General features: G+C 38.8%; 4 protein-coding genes across 8 annotated transcripts in view; 2 read left to right on the forward strand and 2 right to left on the reverse strand.

The window, feature by feature from the left end:
* The first annotated feature begins 2,838 nt into the window (after positions 1-2,838).
* Positions 2,839-5,636, forward strand: LOC107674165 (cytochrome c oxidase subunit 6A, mitochondrial). 3 transcript variants are annotated; one of them, XM_016468067.1, is made up of 4 exons: positions 2,839-2,973; positions 4,724-4,801; positions 5,132-5,274; positions 5,419-5,499. In XM_016468067.1, exons 2-4 carry the CDS (start codon positions 4,726-4,728, stop codon positions 5,452-5,454), a joined length of 255 nt encoding a protein of 84 aa, XP_016323553.1. In that variant the 5' UTR covers positions 2,839-2,973; positions 4,724-4,725; the 3' UTR covers positions 5,455-5,499. The 3 variants fall into 3 exon arrangements, with proteins under 3 accessions (XP_016323553.1, XP_016323551.1, XP_016323552.1); XM_016468065.1 differs by having other exon boundaries at positions 2,845-2,973; positions 5,438-5,636; XM_016468066.1 differs by having other exon boundaries at positions 2,845-2,969; positions 5,438-5,636.
* An 88-nt stretch (positions 5,637-5,724) lies between these two features.
* Positions 5,725-13,390, reverse strand: LOC107674164 (armadillo repeat-containing protein 5-like). Its single transcript, XM_016468064.1, has 7 exons — positions 12,347-13,390; positions 12,211-12,241; positions 11,429-11,539; positions 10,393-11,290; positions 8,973-9,718; positions 8,752-8,884; positions 5,725-7,801 (listed from the first exon to the last, which is right to left on the reverse strand). The coding sequence occupies exons 1-7, from the start codon at positions 12,767-12,769 to the stop codon at positions 6,532-6,534; spliced, it is 3,612 nt and encodes a 1,203-aa protein (XP_016323550.1). The 5' UTR covers positions 12,770-13,390; the 3' UTR covers positions 5,725-6,531.
* A 193-nt stretch (positions 13,391-13,583) lies between these two features.
* On the forward strand, positions 13,584-15,607 carry LOC107674138 (uncharacterized). Its single transcript, XM_016468036.1, has 2 exons — positions 13,584-13,847; positions 14,507-15,607. Exons 1-2 carry the CDS (start codon positions 13,754-13,756, stop codon positions 15,139-15,141), a joined length of 729 nt encoding a protein of 242 aa, XP_016323522.1. The 5' UTR covers positions 13,584-13,753; the 3' UTR covers positions 15,142-15,607.
* Positions 15,608-15,960: 353 nt separating this feature from the next.
* Positions 15,961-18,605, reverse strand: part of LOC107674173 (uncharacterized) — a 13,961-nt gene continuing 11,316 nt past the window's right edge. For all 3 annotated transcript variants that reach the window (XM_016468074.1, XM_016468075.1, XM_016468076.1), the window contains exon 4: positions 15,961-16,767. In XM_016468074.1, coding sequence (XP_016323560.1) covers positions 16,040-16,767 — 728 coding nt within the window. In that variant the 3' untranslated portion in view covers positions 15,961-16,039. The remainder of the gene's footprint in view (positions 16,768-18,605) is intronic.

Consider the following 18,605-nt stretch of genomic DNA (forward strand, 5'->3'; position numbering starts at 1 on the left):
GAGTGAAAAATTTAAGGGGGTCTGAATACTTTCCGTACCCACTGTATATATACGGCATAACACATACAGTGGATACATTTCCACTACTTATGAGTTTTAAACGATTGTCTTTTAAAATCGTCATGCAAGGTTCTGTTTCTTTTGTTGTAAGAGAAGTTTGTAAGGGTTTCAGAAAGGGCAGGAAGCAGATGGTCAAACGTCATGTGATAGTCACGCATAGATCCCGTGTTTGCAGGCCTGAGGGCGTCAGTTAATTTACTTCCTGTGCCTACACTGGTTCCATACATTAGCGATCACGAGGTATCTATATGTCGTGAACGAACTTTTCAGTCCTGATACAAAAGATCTCTGTGTTATCTCCTGATTGGATTAGTTCGTCATCTCATGATGAGTTGTTTCAGTGGCGTATCAGTGTCCGTTCATGATAGAAATCCCTACAACGTTTTTCACACTTATTTGTCCACATAGACAAGAACATACTGGAGCATCTACCACTCTTGAGGCCTGTTTACACCAAAGATGATAACTAAAGAATATATATATATATATATATATATATATATATAAAAGTATAGCAGAATCCACCCCACAAGTATAATGATAATGGCGCAGAGGAATAATATAGTTGGAATTACATTCAGAATTATTTTTTATAATAATAAATATTGACAGCCAATGAGAATCCATCCTGCTTTAAAGAGCTTAAGCATTTCAATTCGCAGACAACATAACTGCAATGCATGCTTATAATAAACAAAACGATATTGTGTGATGGTGTGGAGTTAAGGTCCGTTCACACCAAGAATGATAACTATAAAGATAACTACACTGAACAAAATTATAAACGCAACACTTTTGTTTTTGCCCCCATTTGTCATGAGCTGAACTCAAAAGATCTAAGACTTTTTCTATGTACACAAAAGGCCTATTTCTCTCAAATATTGTTCACAAATCTGTCTAAATCTGTGTTAAAAAACAAAAGTGTTGCATTTATAATTTTGTTCAGTGTATGTTAGTGTCCGCCGCACCAATGGATTCTGATTGGCTGTCAATGTGTTCATCAGCTGAAAAATAAATAAATAAATAAATAAATCTGAAAGTGATACCAACGATATTGTTCCTCTTTGTTGTTATCACTATATAAGTGTGGTGTGAACCTCTATTCTCACAGAACTAGAACATTTTTTTTAAACTTTGTCTTTATCGTTATCATTCTTGGTGTGAACAGACCTATATTCTTATATATGAAATGATTCCGATTCTAAAAAAGTTCACACACAGTATTCATCACAAAGCAGCCATTCAGTACATTGATTGTTAGTTAGTCATTTAGCTGGCCAATTTATCTTTTACTTAGTGCCTGTATCCAAAGCAACATTTGTATGCTATGGAACATTTCTAAAGGTTACTGTTCTTGTTCAAACAACATGTCTTTGAGTTGAAGTGTCAACATTAGGGAATGTGCATAGGCTATTCTTAATTTATGGTGGGCAAATGCATGCAAACTCATTGAAAATATACAAAGAACACAGCCCTGAAATAACAAAAGAAGACATAGTCAAAGTGCACACTTATGGACAAAACATACTTTTACATTTGAATTCACTTTACAAACTGTGAAGTTGAGTTTATTCAAGTGGGAGAAATTATAAATTAAAACAATGGCCTCTCTGATTGTCCTTTTTGTTAAGGTACAAGCATGCTCATGAAGGCAAAAGGATTTAAATCTGAGACCACTAACTTCAAAAAAAAAACTTTACAAATCTTAACTTAAAAAAAAAACCTTTAAGCTATTTTTCGGTAGGGAAATTGTAGCAAATGTCAGTCATATGACTACTATAAACAAAATTCTATTATACATACAGTCTTGCCAAGAATAAACACTGCACCAATCTACATATTATTGTAGTAGCTGCCAGCAAAGACTCACGGCGCCACCTTGTGACATGTAAGTCTACTACATACAAATTCGACTTTATTGAGCACACATAAAATGATTAGAACTTATTTCTAATCAATGAACAACAGAACACAGGGAAACCACTTAATTAATATGAATATGTAGTGTAAATAAATAAATAATCTGAAATAAAAATAGAACGAACATCTAGTCATCGAAAGTCATTTTATATTAAATATTTATATTTAAGATTGAAACATGGTACTTTTTTTTAAATCGTGTTTAATAAATAGTTAGAAAGGTTACGTTGTTTCTTAAACGACCGTTTAAACCAAACATTCGATTTTGGCGAAATTAGCAATCCTAGGCTACTTATGAATATTAATATTAAACAACGAATCTGTTTACGACCGCTTGCCAACATCCAATCACAACAACACAATAATATTCATCATGAGCCAAAAAGTCCCCGAGTCCCTGTAGTAGTGAAATCGGTGACTTCGCATTCGAGTGGCGGTGTGGTAGAAGCGTCAGAACTGCGGAATTCAACCGATTGCCAAAAGAGAAGTGTAGTAGCCTACTGAACATGTAAACACACAAAGAGAAAAACTGCGAGAGTGAGGTGCCATAAGGTCACTTACGGTCACTTAGTCACGCAGTCAACACAAACACGCAGAAACCCAACCCGTGTATGGCATGCCGTTTTAACGGCTTGCCATACTACATGTACATTAACTGTCGTTGTCTTTTCTGCATTTCATACATCCAGACCTACATCCGTGAGCTGACATTTTCTTCCAACACAAGTGAGTTTGCAATGTCTTTTATACCTGATTGTTGTAAAGCTACTCACTGCTCTCCCTATCTCTCCATTACAGATCTGCCCATACACTTGACCAAATATAAATTTCATGATTCTTGGCAGACAGACAGATTTTAGCGGGGAGGAGTCTCGTGGTTTAGGCCAGGACAGACCAAAGGACAAACAGACAGAGGTGTAGAAAGAGAAAGTGGATAATAACTGACAAACAAAGAACAAAAACACCTGACCACCCTCTTTGGAAGCAGAGTACGTAAGTGTCCTTTGCATTAGATGTATAAATTTAGCTGTTTTGAACCGAAGGCGTAAAATATTAAGAGCACTGGAGGAGTATTTCATTCTTTTAACAGCAGTAATGCAACTCATGACCCACAACGGAGAGGTTGTTTGTCCTTGTGCAAGGGACATGAGCTTTAGTAGCTCACAGATCCAAATAATCTCATCTAAATGTATGCCTGTTTTTCTATTAATGCTACATGTGTATAGTTTCAAGGGGGTTTAAGATTTCAAATAGCATTCAGCGTCAAAGGACAGGAAAAACTTTTAAAGGGACGAGATAAGCAACAGGCCACAGCCTGGCTAATATGTGAAACAATCTAAAAATATTACATTTTATATTTAATTGAATTTAATTTTAAACAGAAGTGTAGCAGAACATTTATGTACCATTTAAGAATTAACAACATCCTGCTCTAACTGTGTGAGGAGACCATACAAAGTTTACATGGATGCAATGGAGATACACGTCAGGTTTGGTCATTATTTGACCTCAAACTTTGCATCACCTTCACTTTAACTACTGTTCAAAACCACAGTAAATGTGCAAAGAGGTGCATGACTTCTCTTTCTGACATGCTTCCATTTTCACCTCGTTCACCTTTTGCTGTTGTTTCACGGTTTGATGAAAGCACTATGTAAGTTTGTGACAAATATCACTGACTTAAACAGTTTCATGGGTTTGTGAACAAGTAGAAAGTTGCTACATTTGACTTTTGCACAACTTCTCTTGCATAAAAGAATCTTTAAATTACTTTTCAGCTGTAATATTTTGAATGTTTTATACTATATTTAAAAAGTTGTAGAAATTGATACTTGTATTCAGCAGGGGTGCATTAAATTTATCATAAGTGACAGTAAAGACATTTATATTGTTACAAATTATCTCTATTTCACATAAATGGTGTTCTTTCAAACTTTCTATTCATCAAAGAGCCCTGAATTTTTTTTTACCATGGTTTCTACAAAAATATTAAGCAGCACAACTGTTTTTGACATTGACAATAACTTTCTTAAGCACCAAATCAACATATGTGACCCTGGACCACAAAATCAGTCTTAAGTCGCTTGGGTATATTTGTAGCAATAGCCAAAAAAAAAAAAACCTTGTATGGGTCAAAATTATTGATTTTTCTTTTATGCCAAAAATCATTAGGATATTAAGTAAAGATCATGTTCCATGAAGAAATTTTGTAAATTTCCTACCGTAAATATATCAAAACTAAATTTTTGATTAGTAATATGCATTGCTAAGAACTTAATTTGAACAACTTTAAAGGTGATTTTCTCAGTATTTAGATTTTTTTTTTGCACCCTCAGATTCCAGATTTTCAAATAGTTGTATCTCGGCCAAATATTGTCCTATCCTAACAAACCATACATCAATGGAAAGATTGTTTATTCAGCTTTCAGATGATGTACAAATCTCAATTTTTTTAAATGGACTCTTATGACTGGTTTTGTGGTCCAGGGTCACATATTAGAATTATTTCTGAAGATCACGTGACACTGAAGACTAGAGTAATGATGCTGAAAATTCAGCTTTGCATCACAGGAATAAGTTCCATTTTGTATTATTACTTTGTAATATTATTTAACAATATTACAATTTTTCTTTATTTGCAATCAAATGAATGCAGCTTTAGTGAACATAAAACAAATATATTACTGACTCCAAGTATTAAAATGATAATAATCTTAAGTGTTGCTTACTGTCTGTGCTTCAGAGATGGCGATGTCTCCCACTGCTATGGTGGCCCGCCGGGCTCTTGCTGCTGCATCACAAGGGAGCCATGAAGGAGGAGGTTTGAGATGTTTTTTGGGGGTGGGCTAGATGAAACGGTAAAATAAGCAGATGTTATCCAGTATGGATAGGCAAGTTCTCATAAACCATAATAAAATGTTTTATTTTAAGCAAATAGTTCTGGTGACTTAATGACTTCACGTTTTAAAAAACATAAATGTTGATCAAATGAAATAATTGTCAGGTTTTTTACATATTCATACAGTAAGAAAGAAATACTGACACAAATCACATCATTTAAAAACATTTGCGCACCAATCAGTGACCCTTTTGCTATGTATTACACTCATCAACATTTAAAAGATGTACTAATGTTTTGAATCATACACAGCAAGGACCTGGAAGATCCTGTCGTTCGTATTAGCCCTGCCCGGTGTGGGTGTCTGTGTGGCAAACGTTTACATGAAGATGCAGGCCCATTCTCATGATCACCCAGAGTTTGTGCCATACCCACACCTCCGCATTCGAACCAAGGTGACTATATTCTTGGCTTTTTCAAAGTATGCATGATGTGGACTTCTCTCTGATTCCTATACAGACATAAAAGAAAATGTTGATGTCTTTACTTTGTAAAACATCCTACCAACATTGGACATGACACAAATGTTTTTCAAATAGCATTATCTTTGTTTCACAGCCATGGCCATGGGGTGATGGGAATCACTCCCTCTTCCACAACGCTCATACGAACCCTCTGCCCACTGGTTACGAGGGACCTCACCACTGAGCAGGACGCCCCCTGCTGTCTCAACTGTCCATCCCCTCAGATGCCAATCAACACTGATGGACAAGCTTTTAACATTTTTAACAGAAATAAACAGGAGTTTTCACGTTAATTTTGTGTGTGAGTCTGATTAAGAAAGGTCCCAAACAATACTTGATTTTTTTAAGTATCCATTTAATTCGATTTAGAATGGTCTAAATTTGCCATTTGAACCTTTTATTTGTTTCCACAACATTTTACAAAATGTTGCTACAGAAAAGCTACCCAGAAATGCCAAATAAAAAGTTCAGGGCTGAACTGAGGGAAAAAAAACATGAAGAAACTGCTCAATCCAAATGAAGCACAAATTCTAGAAGAAAACAATGTAGACAACATTAATGCAGAGCTCATTTATTGAGAACCATCCTCTGCCTTCCACCAACATTTGGCCATTTCCATGATTCAATTTCTCATATATAAAATTTTTTTTTTTTAAATGGCACTTCAACATACATCAGATAATCCAGACTTCTATAAACAGTGCCATATACAAAAAATAAAAATATAGCTAACAAACAGCTTTCTCCTTGACATTATATTATTCACATAACATACTGTACAAAATCTGGATGCACTGTAATTAACCAGGAATCAGCATTAAACCCTTTTTTGGCAAAATAAGATTAAACAAAATACAAAAAAAATAAATAATTCAAAATAAAAGTATGTACAGTTGGTCATTATACTCCATATACAAACACGTCTTGGACAAAAAAAAAACATGCACATGAAAAGAGTAGGAATTAGAATGCTCCAAGTAATTTTTAAAAATATTTTTGATAGCTACTTGCTAACAGAAGTTTAATGAGAATATTTTTTTCTATTACATCTTGTGCCAAACGTCCCAAAAACCCAGCAATTCCCATTCCCTCCCTTTCTGTGTACTGTGTGTGCATTAAAGCAGGTACTAAATTTGTTTACACCAACAATTCAGTACATTCATTTCACTATCCACTACTGTTTGCCCTCTAGCTGAGGGCCGTTTTGACAAGGTGTAAGATGTCCTGCCTCAGCCCTTTGGCGCAGTCCGCCTCTTGCGCCAAACGCAGGAAGCAGTCAGTGGAGAGGGAAGAGTGAAGGGGAGCAGAATGGAGCCCCTGAGGCCGCAGCAGTATGGATAGACAAGCCTGGCCCAGTCGCAGGTAAGAGTAGCGCTGTGAGAACCAGTACACTTGTGGAAGCAGAGACCTCAGCCAAGCTCCCTCAGTGTCACTGTCAGAAGATGATGAGGATGATGAAGGAACCTGTTTGGAACTCTGAGAGGATTTAGAATGTTGTTTGGAACACTTTAACACTTCAGTTTTAGTCAACTGTGGTGATCCTTCAGGACCCCTGCAGACCGAGCCTGCATCCATTTTGCTGGTGGTTGTAGTGATATCTTTCGAACAGCGATGTTTGGTCAGGCTCCTCATAACCGAGTAGAGAAGGTCCACACTTAGGTCCTCAGCTGCCCGTTGTAAACCAGGTACTAAAAACCTACAAGCCCCAATCATCACTTCGGCCAATGGGGATTTCTGAAATTCCATCTCTACTGCCAAGCATGATTCAACCTCGTCCTGTGGTCTAAGCAGCCCACCAGAGGCTAGAGAGGACAAAACAAGACAATTTGTATCTTGCTTTGACATCTCGACTTTGTTTCCGTCAGTCAAGCGACAGCCGTGTAAGTAGTGGAGAACTGGTAACAGCATCCCACTCTTTACATCCTTGATCCGGATGGCCTCACTTTTAGCTTTCTGGGCCTCCCCAAATCCTCCCATCAAGAGGGCTCTAAAATACTCAGACTCAACGTCTTTGGCTCCCTCTTCCCCAGTGACAGCCTCGTGACTGGCTAGTAGAAGGGTTCCATCGTCAAGGAGGAACGTTAGGTCATGAGTTGCCTTCAAGTAGGGACATGACTGGTTTTGTTGAGGTTGGGATTTGATATCCAGAACTTGGGTTGTCTCTGTTCTGGTCTGGCAATCTATGCTACAATTCTTTCTGTCCTCCTTGGAACTTGACAGCAGACTGGAGAGGCAGCCAATCAAAAGAGAGACATACAGGGATTTAAATGTCAAAGAGGACGCTTGCTCAAGAGGATGCAACCAGCCGGCAAGAAATGTCCTACATTTGTCAGATTGTCCATCTTCGTCACCATCACCATCATCATCATCTTCTTCTTCTCTGAGACAGCCAGTCAGTTCAAGAGCTGCTGCCAGCCCTCCACTATCCAAAAGCAGCTTCTTCAAAAGAACTCTGTTGCTGCAGAGGAAAAAAAAAGAAGGTGGTCAAGCCAACTACTGGGTCAAAAGTTGTTATTACTTTATTTAAAAAGACATTAAAAATACAATTCATACATGCAATTACTCGAATACACCTCTTTTCTGATTAACATGTTTCTAAGATATTTATTAAAATTGACCAGTATTTTTGGGGGATGGTTCAATTTGACCTTTTTATGAAAAGTCAAGCTCAGTTAAGGTTGGTGCAACTCCTTAATAACTTGATATCCATGAATTAATAGAGTGCAACAGTCACAAGTAAAAATCCCACTAATTTTCTCCATTGGGGAATTGATTTTTAACAGTAACTTGTAAACTTTGAAGACAGACATACTCTGAGCTACAAGGTTGTTAATCTTTTGTGTAGTTTTTGTTGAAGCCATCAGACCACAATAAAAAAAAAAAAATTCTGTTCAATAGCGAAATTCATGGTGAACAACTATGATTCCACAAAGAAATCTCCACCAATCATATAATAAACGAAACTAGCAAATCACACCAAATGTACACTTTAGCACCCACCCACTCCCATGACAACCTAAAGAATTTGCATATATGTTTTGACATACACAATCAGCATCTTTAAATCAATAGTTTTATACAATTTTATTCTGACTATGTTGTTCGCAGTGCTCAATGGTTTGTAGTTCTTTCAATTATTAAAGCTGTTTGGTACAGGAAAAAAAGTACCTCTATCTTGTTGTCCTATTTTCAAACACTTTGCTTCAAAACCAAATCTGTAAGTTTGGTTGGTTTGGTCAAAGATATTTTTTAAAACTACTAAAACAACATATTGTTTACTTTTTTATGAACTTGACATGTTTTAAATTCGATCTTTTTTAAACCGCTAACACTCATATTTGTCATTGACCCACATATATTAGGCTATAAACGGATTAAAAATAAACCCTGAAAGTCAATTAATCATACCTGTTAATCAGAGGCAGAGAGAGGACACAGTACAGCTTGTCAGATTCAGAGCCTGACAGCATGATATGTGTAAGAACTCCAGTGCCAAATCCAGACTCGCTCTGAACCCTCAGATTACTGAGCAGGGCCAAACCTAAGGAGCCAGAAACCTTTTAGCTTCGAATAAACAACAGTCTTAAATATAATATGCATCAACATCGTATATTAATAAAGTCACGAACCTAGTTGTGTGATTTTGCCTGATTGTCTGTCCGTTCCTCCGTTGCGTCCCCCGATCTCCTCTCTTCTCACACACAGTCTCTGTCCGATCAGAGCCACGGCTCCAGTTCTGACCAAAGCCTGGAAGCAGTTTGGGTTGCAGCTTAGGCGCCCAAGCATCCGAAAGCATCGCCCACTGGGGTCATGATGCTGGGTGAGGTAATACAACAGCCCGGAGAAAACATTCGTGTTGATGAGCGCTGTGCTAGGGTCTGAGGCGTGGGAGAAGCGCGACAAGAGCAGAAGAATGGGGGATTCTGGGGCCCAGGCCTCAGGGTGATAAGGATGATGGTAGACTGGGGTTTTTGACATCACAGGGGGGCTCTCCAGGGTGACCACGCTATAGCGAGAGGAGGATGAAGAGGCACGGAGTCTCTTTCTGGGAGGAGAGGAGATTTGGAGGGGAGATGAGGACGGTTGCTCAGATTGAGGGGTGGAGGTACAGGAGGGCTGTGAAGAGGAAGGCGAACATGGTAAGTTTCGAGGAGATACTGAAGTGGAGGAGGAGGAAGAGTAGAGCCTGATGGGTTTGGAACGGGTGGAGGGAGAAAAGTGGGGCGGACGCAAGGTCGACATTTGCAAGAACTCAGAGCAAGGTGGTGACGGTGAGACGGAGGATTGAGGGCTGCCCCCAAAGACATCACTTCCACATGGGGATTCAGTCAGCTCACCCTCAGATGAGATCAGACCCTCAGATACCAGCCAAGACCTGGAGCAAGGAACACAGACAAAACTGAGCAACATACAAGCAATTTCTCCATAAAACACAAAGATCAATGTGAAGGATTACACTGAAGTTATACGATTGGCATGTTCATACTTCCAAAATGTACTCTCTGATTTTGGTCATTTAGTCAACAAAGTTACTGACAAAATAAGGTCATTACTGAAGGGTTTTTTATTTTGAAAAAAAAAAAAAAATGCATATCATGATGATGACTAAATGTTTTTAAATTAAAACATTTTGTTTATGAAAGTGTGTCAAGAAAAGAATAACACAGCAAGATATTAATGTACCAGCAATGTTTTTAAAAGAAGACATGCTATAATATAAAAATGAATGTCAGATTTTCACGACAAGGACAGTTTTAAAACTTATTGATAAATTGTCAAACATTTTTAAATATTTGGTTTAATTTTCTAATCATTTAATTTAAAATGTTATTGACTAAAACTAGATAGTAAAATTGGCTAAACTTGATGTGACATGAAAAAAATTGACTTAAAATTCAAAGCAAAACAAAAACTATACAGAAAAAAGGTGTACAATTTAATGCTACATATCAGATTACTGATCAGTGCTGTTAGTCTGCCAATTGTGAAAATATGGTTATGATGTTCATTTTCATATACATGATTTTGTTAAAACTATGAATAGCTGACCTGAGACTGAGGAAGCTGGAAGATCCCGATGTCTGGTCTTTGCTCACATCCTCCCTCTTGTTCCCTTCAAGGGCTGAGAAGTCAAACGAGTCAAAACACGAGGTCATCAGTTCAGAGCATGGAGAACTAGAGGACAGGCTGGCATCCATCTTTCCTGTGGTCGGTTCTTCTCCGTGAGCAAGCTCAACCAACCGCATGATTAGCAGCGGCACCAACCCGAGCTCCTGCAGCTGTTCAAGAGCAGATTCATCGTAGACAAAGTCCACACAAGCTAGAAAGGCGAAGCGCGTGAGTGGATGGTTTTGATGGGCGGATAAAAAGCTGATCAGCACCTCCAGTCCCCCGCTCTCCTTTACTTTAGCCCTGTTCACAGCCTCTCTGCAGCACAGGCACAGGGCCTTGAAGAACACACCTGACTTCAGAGGATCCTTCTTCACTTCCTCTGCGAACTTCTGAATGACTCCCAACGAACCGACCAGTGGCCTCAGGCAGCCTTGAGAGCACAAGTTAGCCAGAGTCTTCAAAGCTAGTTCTTCCAAAGGTCGACCACCTTCTCCTGAGGCGAGGAGCCCGAGCTGAGTCAATGCCCCAGACCTGGACATCTCCCTGGCGCACTCTGCACTGCAGCCTCTGGTGAGCTCATGAATGGCACGAAGTGACGCCCGTCGCAGACCTAAAGGGTACTCTGGAGCAATGAACAAAGCGAGAGATGGAAGAGCGCCTTGTGAAAGCAGCAGAAGTCGGTTGGCAGGCATGTCAGAAAGGTAGACAAGTGCCCGGGCAGCAGATTGGACACATTCCAGTTTAGGAGCACAGAATTCAGGGGCTGGAGTCAATGAGGAGGGAGAGGATGGATGTGGAGAGAGAGACAGGCAGAGCAGGAGAAGTGGAACACCACCTGAGTGAGAGAGACAGAAACATAGTGATTTTATGGTTTTGAGTGTTTTACTATCTCTAATTGTATATAATGGAGGAGAAACATAATAATAATAATTATTATTATATTACTTTAAGCATATGAAATTCTGGGACTAACCTGCAGAGTGGACCTCAGCAGAACCCTCCGGGTCCATCGCAAGATTTCCCAGAGCTCGTGCTGCTAGATTTTGCACCGTGTCCACAGAGACATTCCTCTTGAGGACATCCACTACAAAAATTAAAGATTGTAACCATTTGATCATAACTATTTATGCAAATGAGCAGCATTTTTTGTAGTGACGCCATAGAAAAAAAACATTTTGGTTACCCCCAAAAAAACTTCAGTAAAAAGTTCTCAAAAGAACCATTTTTGTCCAGTGTAAAGAACATTTTAACAGTCTAAAGAACCGTTTTCCTCTATAACGAACCATTTGTGCAATGAAACGATTCCATGGATGTTAAAGGTCCTTCATGAAACCAAATGTGCTAATGAAAAAAACTTTTTTTTTTGTTGCTGTGATCTCATGTGAGTGACAGGTTGGTGGGGGTCAGCAGGGAAGAAATGTCATTGCAAGGGGGAGAGAAGCTATGATTGATATGATATATGATATGATATGGCACATGAATTTATGATTCATGATTGATTAGTGATAATGATGTGCACTGATGAATCATTTATAATACCCATTGCAATATTCCAAAAAATAAAAAGGAACTGTCAATTCTGATTTCATGACTTTAAGAAGTTAATGTTACTGAGTGATTTCACAGTGCTGTATGTTTTTTTTTTTATGCACACATATAAAAATATTAAAAATATGTGTGGAAAACCATGTCAGATGTCCGTATGTACAGGGCATAAGAAGTAACTGATCTTTATGAAGCCTTTGAGTGACTTACCAACAACAGATACGCCATCAAGCTTTCTTACCTATGAGAAGAAAAAATAATAATTTTGATCATATACAAACCAAACAATGAAAGCCGCATATATATAATCAATTCAAACTACACATTAAAGCAGCATCTTTCTTACTTCTAGTCTTGTCTGTTTTTCAGTGCAGCAGTTCGCCAGGATGCTAAGTGCCAGGTCCAGAAACTTTCTGGAGCTTTCTGGTCGCCTGAGGAGATCCAGCAAAGGAGGGAGTCCTCCTCGTGATTGGTAGCGGGCTATCCTGCTGCCACCTCCTTTGATATGCTGCATCCGAATGGCCACCAGTGCCCTCCACTGACCAGCTTTGAGTCTCTTGTCTGCATCCCTGGCTTTGTCACCTTCAGTGATGGGCTTATTGTCTGCTCCTGTCAGTCCACTGCTGTGACTGTCTGCTAACATGCGTGTTTTGGACAGCTGAGCCAAACACCAGGTCAGAGAGGATTCTGTGAGAGTGGCGGATGCCTCTGAGGTGCTGTTCGAACTTTTTGGATGTCGTTTAATTCCTTGTTCTGGAGGTGTAGACATGATGAACCAGGAGTCCAGAAGCACCTCCCCACCGCCACCCCGTTTTGTAACTTAATTATTTTATCTTCTTAATATTGTAAGGTACAACAATATTTCAGTGGCTTTACATAACTTTGCAACAACACCAAACTCTTATTATATGTAGAATTACAACAAGAAAAATAAATAAATAAATAAAAGAACACAGGAACTAATACAAAATTCTCCTATGATTGACACATTCCATCCACAGAGAAACAAGCATTCGAAAAACTACAACTACCATGTTCATCAATTAAAGCAAGCCCAGAGCAATGACTTCTGGGAAATGAAGTCTTTTACCCAATGCGATATATTTCATTACGGCCTACAGTGGAAGGTAGGCCACAAAAAATAAATTCCTTGACAGTGCAGCCTAAGATTAATCTATTTGGGTGTATTTTGATGTTTCGATGAAGAGTGAGAAGGCTTCGTTAACTTTTCATCTTACTCACGTCAAATTTCCTACGCGCAACAAAGCGCAATCGCTTCAGATTTGCACTGGCGCCATCTTTAGTAGAGCAAAAACAGGAGAGTTTTTTTCCAGAAAGGGAGGGGTATTTGTAGACTCGGTCTCTTTAACGCTTATGGGAGTTGTAGTTTCAGGATAGCTCAATTATTGACTTTATTTAACACATCAGATAACGTAACAATAAAAACGGCATGAATTCATGTATGCAGATATATATTTTGCCATAAAGAAGAAAACAGGCTGTGCGTTTTGACTTCCTACCTTGCGCGCGAAACGCTTGTAAAAACAATGGCAAGCATTTCCCACAATCCCCCGTCACACGCATGTTCATTTCCGGAAAAAAGACAACAACACCCTGTTCGGCGCTGTCTGGTGCGAACGAGGTCGTTGTTATTATCATCGCTGTAGCTCGAAAATAACTCAGCGCTGGAGTTGTTAAAATCCACGATTAGTCGCAATAACGCTTGACGAGATTAATATAAAATAAATGCAACATGGAGGTCATTGAGTCAATTGTCACAGACGCCATTGAGGTGGAAGACTCAACAACTACGGTTACGACTTTGGAGACCGAAAAGTCCAAAGCAGGTAAGATGTGAGTGCAGCAGTGTGTGCGCTAGGCATCGCCAGCGAGGAGGACACGGTGAGCCTGATGGTTCAGATTGGCCTTCCCAACAGTTTTAGGTAACTTAGAAAAGCTTCAGACCTCTTAAAACAAAAGATTTCTTACGGTATGTTTTAATTAGTGTGCAATTCCTAACAGTTTTCTAGAATATTTTAATTGCGTGTAATATTTTCTAATATTTTGGATACAATATATATTTTTGTGCAATAATAGAACAAGTTAAATGAAAAAGTAAATAAAATGTTAATTTTTATCATTTTTAATATAACCCGAGAGATTGCAGTCCCTCTGTTGTCCTTACAGCCTAATGCTTCAAAAAGTTCATAAAGACATAAGGAATTCATATAAATTGAACAGTTTAATCCAGTAAAAGTCTTCTGAAGAGACACGATCACTTTATATTATTAACATATTTAATTTAGACTTTAATTCATTTGTTAGCCTAAATTAAATGTTCATCAATATAAAGTGATAACTATACGCACACACACATATAAATTGAATTGTGATATGTTCTCAACTTTTAAACGATTCAGTCTTTAAATATTACATTTCCTCCTAAATATGAGTTTACATTCTTGTTCTGGAATAACTAACGATCTACTCAATCTTTTTCATTCAGAGTTTGTGTGGACACTACAAGCTACATGGCATCTCGTCCATGTTCGTTTGGACATGGACCCAGAGTTCGACCAGCCCGTGTGCAAAAAGAAGAAGCTGTGGGAGACTGTGGCTGAGAGAGTGACCGCAAAGCTAAGAGCCGAGGAAGGCACAGACGTTTCAGTCAAAGCCTTCGAATGTGACCTGAAGTGGAGAAACATGTTAGCGACGTATCGCAAAAATGCTGAGCGAGCCAAAAGATTGGGAACCAATAGTGTTCACTGGGAGTTCTTCAAGGAGATGCATGAAGTGCTGGGAAGGAGCTACGAGGAGGTTGAGGCTCAGCGCAAGGCGAAGCTCAATGGCACCAAGCTGGGCAAGGCCATAGCCAGCAAACGATTTACCCCGATACGTCCCACACCCACCGCTACAGCTCCACAGTTACCCAACGCCAGGCCTCCTCAGGATTTGCTGCAGTTGTACCTGGAGCTGCAGGAGAGGAAATTGAACATGTGGGCTCAGCAGAAAGCGCTGGAAGAGAGGAAGATTGAAGCCATCAATAATTTGGCACGTGCCATTACTTGCCTGTCCCAGGACAATACCATGCAAATGCCCAAAGAGTGTGAAATGTCAGACACCCCTATTTCCCAACAATAGGAATTAATTGTGTATTTATCATTGTCTTTTCAGATAAGAAATAGATTTTTATTTTTTAGAGAAATGCCTGATATGTTGAACCCTTTTCAGAGAATTAAAAAGACTTGAATTGAACAGCGACTTGTTGAAATATGCTTGGTTTTCCTTTCCTTCATTATGAATTGCACAAATATAAATGAGCAGTTTAAATGGTCACATTTATGTAAAATGAGAAAAGGACAAGTTGTACATAGTATTTTTGTGTTTTAATAAAAAACATAGAAAATGTTTGTCGCAATTTGTTTTTCTGCTAAAGCTTCCTTCATACCACCAAATTTTCATTAATTACACACAGCTTTAAAGGGATAGTTCACCCAAAGATGACAATCCCGTCATCATTTCCATATCATTCCAAAGTTTGTGACTGTTTTGTTTTGATATGAATAGACCAGTGTTATTATCATTAACTTAAACTAAAACCATAATAAATCAATACTTGAAATAAAATGTATATTAACTGAAATAAAATACAAAAAATAAACTTCTCAAACATAAATTTTCACTTTCGTTTAGTTGAAGTACCAAAATAAACGAAATGTAAAAAAAAAAAAAAAAAGTTAAAAACTAGTTTGTTGCGTTCATGTAAAATGAAGGACAAATTGTACATTATATTTTTGTTTAAATAAAAATCATACAAAATATGACAATTCTTGCTGCAAAACTTCTCCATATCATCACATATCCATTAATTACACACAGAATCTTACAGCTTTAAAGTGATAGTTCACCCAAAAGTGACAATCATTTTATCATTTAAATGTCATTCCAAACCCATAAGACTTTTGTTCATCCTGAATACACAAATTAAGGTATTTTTAATGAAACCTTGGTCCATTCCACCAAAACGTTGATACTTAGTTCAAAAACTTATTGTGGTGCTGCTTCCAATGTGCTGTAAAACAGATTCACTAGTCTCCCTCATTTTCACCCCAGCAGCATCTTTGTTTACCTCCTCCATGTCTTCCGGTGTGCTTCTCTCTACAAGTCCCTTTGTCACGTCACCCATGTCCAGAAAAACATTGTGTAATATACAAGCAGTCAGAACCACCGCTTTCGCCCTGTTGTAGTTTCCCATATCCAAATATCTCAATTTCTGGAACCGCTCTTTTAAGTCTGCCACAGCCTGGTTGAATCGGCCTAAATGGTTCCCCACCGATCTGTTGTAGAGGTTTTCCTGCGGGTTTCGACCTGGTGAAAATCGAGTAAGTATTTGTTCTGTGAGCGGGTATCCGACTCCGGCTATCAGGCAGGTTCCTGGAGGCACCATCTCAGGGTTTTGCCGAATCCTTTCAGCTAACGCACTTCCTCTGTCTTTTTCCAATCCTTTGCTGATGTGGCAGTAAATGAAGCGACCCTTGTCATTGCAGACCAATTCCAAGTTCAGCCATGAATCTGGATGTGGTTCGTTCTTTGGTCTATTGGCTTCTGGAGTGTCACTATCGCTGTCCGGTTTGCCAGCAGGCAGGCGGATAGGGATGCGTGTGTCACCCAGCACACCGAGCACTTGAGGAAGACCTCTCTCTTCCAGACCTTCATTACGACTCAGCCAGCTGGAGAAAGGAAGCAGATGTTGTTGGGCCTCCTGTCCTGCAGGGCGAAAGGAGAAAACAGCTGTACAGTGAGTAAACCTGCTTAGTGACTATAATAAGTAAGTGTTATTTTATTATCATTAATATACTATTATAGTTTCTGTTATTATTTTGAATTAGATTTTAATTTTATATTTTCTGTTTTCCTTTAAATTTTAATGTTTTAGACATTTTATTTTTTTAGTTTTAGTTATTTTAGTACTTTAACTTAGACTAGTGGTCGACCGATATTGTTTTTTTGACAGCTGTAGCAAATTAGCTCAAAAGGGAAATGTATATAAATAATTACAGTTAATTATGATTAAATTACAATTATTTATATCAGCTGCCAGTAGTAACTGTAGCAGAATTAAATTGCCATCAACCAATCTGTTCATCCAGCGAACATTCAGTGCAAGTTCATATCAACTCTAGTAAAGGATATTTCCGTGGCCACAGAAAATGCTTTCATACAGTATTAATGCATTAGAGCATGTAGTAAGGATCAAAATCGTAAAGGGGCAATTCATTTGCAAGGCAGAATCAGAAACTCGTGTAATTTGTGCACAAGAGTTTTATTAACTAAACACTAACACAAACTAGTCTAACAAACAAACAAACAAACAATCACTCATACATGGGGAAGGGCAAATGAGGCATGATGGATGAAACCATCAGGAAAAACCAGAGAATGAAGCTATGAAAAGAGTCAGTTAACCACCTGAGTGAAACCATCAGCGCCGTTTTAGAACGGGGTCTACAGCTTATACTAAACCTCTGTTTCATTTAGTTAAATGTACGATACTTGCATTGCCTTGGCCTGGAACGAGCGTACGGACAGTCTCGGATGAAAGTCTTGATGGTTTGGAGGTTCGGTGGTGTAGGAGTCGCGATCACCGTCTTCCGGGTTTGAAGAGTGATGAACTCCAAATATGTTCTGACTCGATGGTGATTGGGAGTTTCTTCCCAGTGGAAAGTGAAAAAGAGCTAAGAGAGACATCAGCTGAGATCCTAGGATCTTTGGTGAATGGAAAGTCAAAGCCGGAGCTGGTGCAGACTTAAGGGTTGCAGGAGCGTTCTAGCTCACATCCTCATCTTCTCAGAATCTAACAGAACTGCAGACTGACTGACTATGTGTTGGAGCCCACTGGGCACGCCCGCACCAGCTCAGGCTCTCCACACTGGCCGCAATCAGAAGGTTTTAGCAGAAGACTTGGCAGAAGAAAACAACATGGGTGAAACTGTGCGTGAGCCTTTTAAGGTCTGAGAAGATCCACGCCTCTCAGGATGGGCTTGTCCAATGAGAAAGGCTGAAATTCCAAGCGGGAGGTTGGAAATACTGGGGAGTTTTATGACCCTTTGTGTGAGAGCATAACAAAAAAAAAATTGTGTCTGATTGGTCCAGACGCTACACAGTCGATGCCGATGGCCAATGTAAAGCTGATATAATTTTATTTATTTTATATTTAAGAAATTTGAAATCATTTGAAAATGGATAAAAAAAAAATAATTTGTAAAATAAACATGCTTATACATTAAATGACAAAGTATTTTTCACAAATAAACAAATATTTAATAGAAATATAATTAAAAAGGAAGTAAACACCGTAACCAACAGGGCACTCAGTATTCTGGGAAGTTTGTGTGCATATGCGTCTCCAGTGAAGCTGAACTCTCCTCCTGTCCGCATTAAAGGGGTCATATGACGTTGCTGAAAATAACATTATGTTGTGTATTTGGTGTAATGCAATGTGCGAGGTGTACGCTGATTGGCCAGCTTTGCAGTGCGTTGTGATTGGCTGAATACCTCAAGCGTGTGACGGAAATGTTACGCCCCTTACCATACTGTGATGCCCG

This window comes from Sinocyclocheilus anshuiensis, unplaced genomic scaffold (genome assembly GCF_001515605.1).
Source record: "Sinocyclocheilus anshuiensis isolate Anshui unplaced genomic scaffold, SAMN03320099.WGS_v1.1 scaffold893, whole genome shotgun sequence".
Lineage (NCBI taxonomy): Eukaryota > Metazoa > Chordata > Actinopteri > Cypriniformes > Cyprinidae > Sinocyclocheilus > Sinocyclocheilus anshuiensis.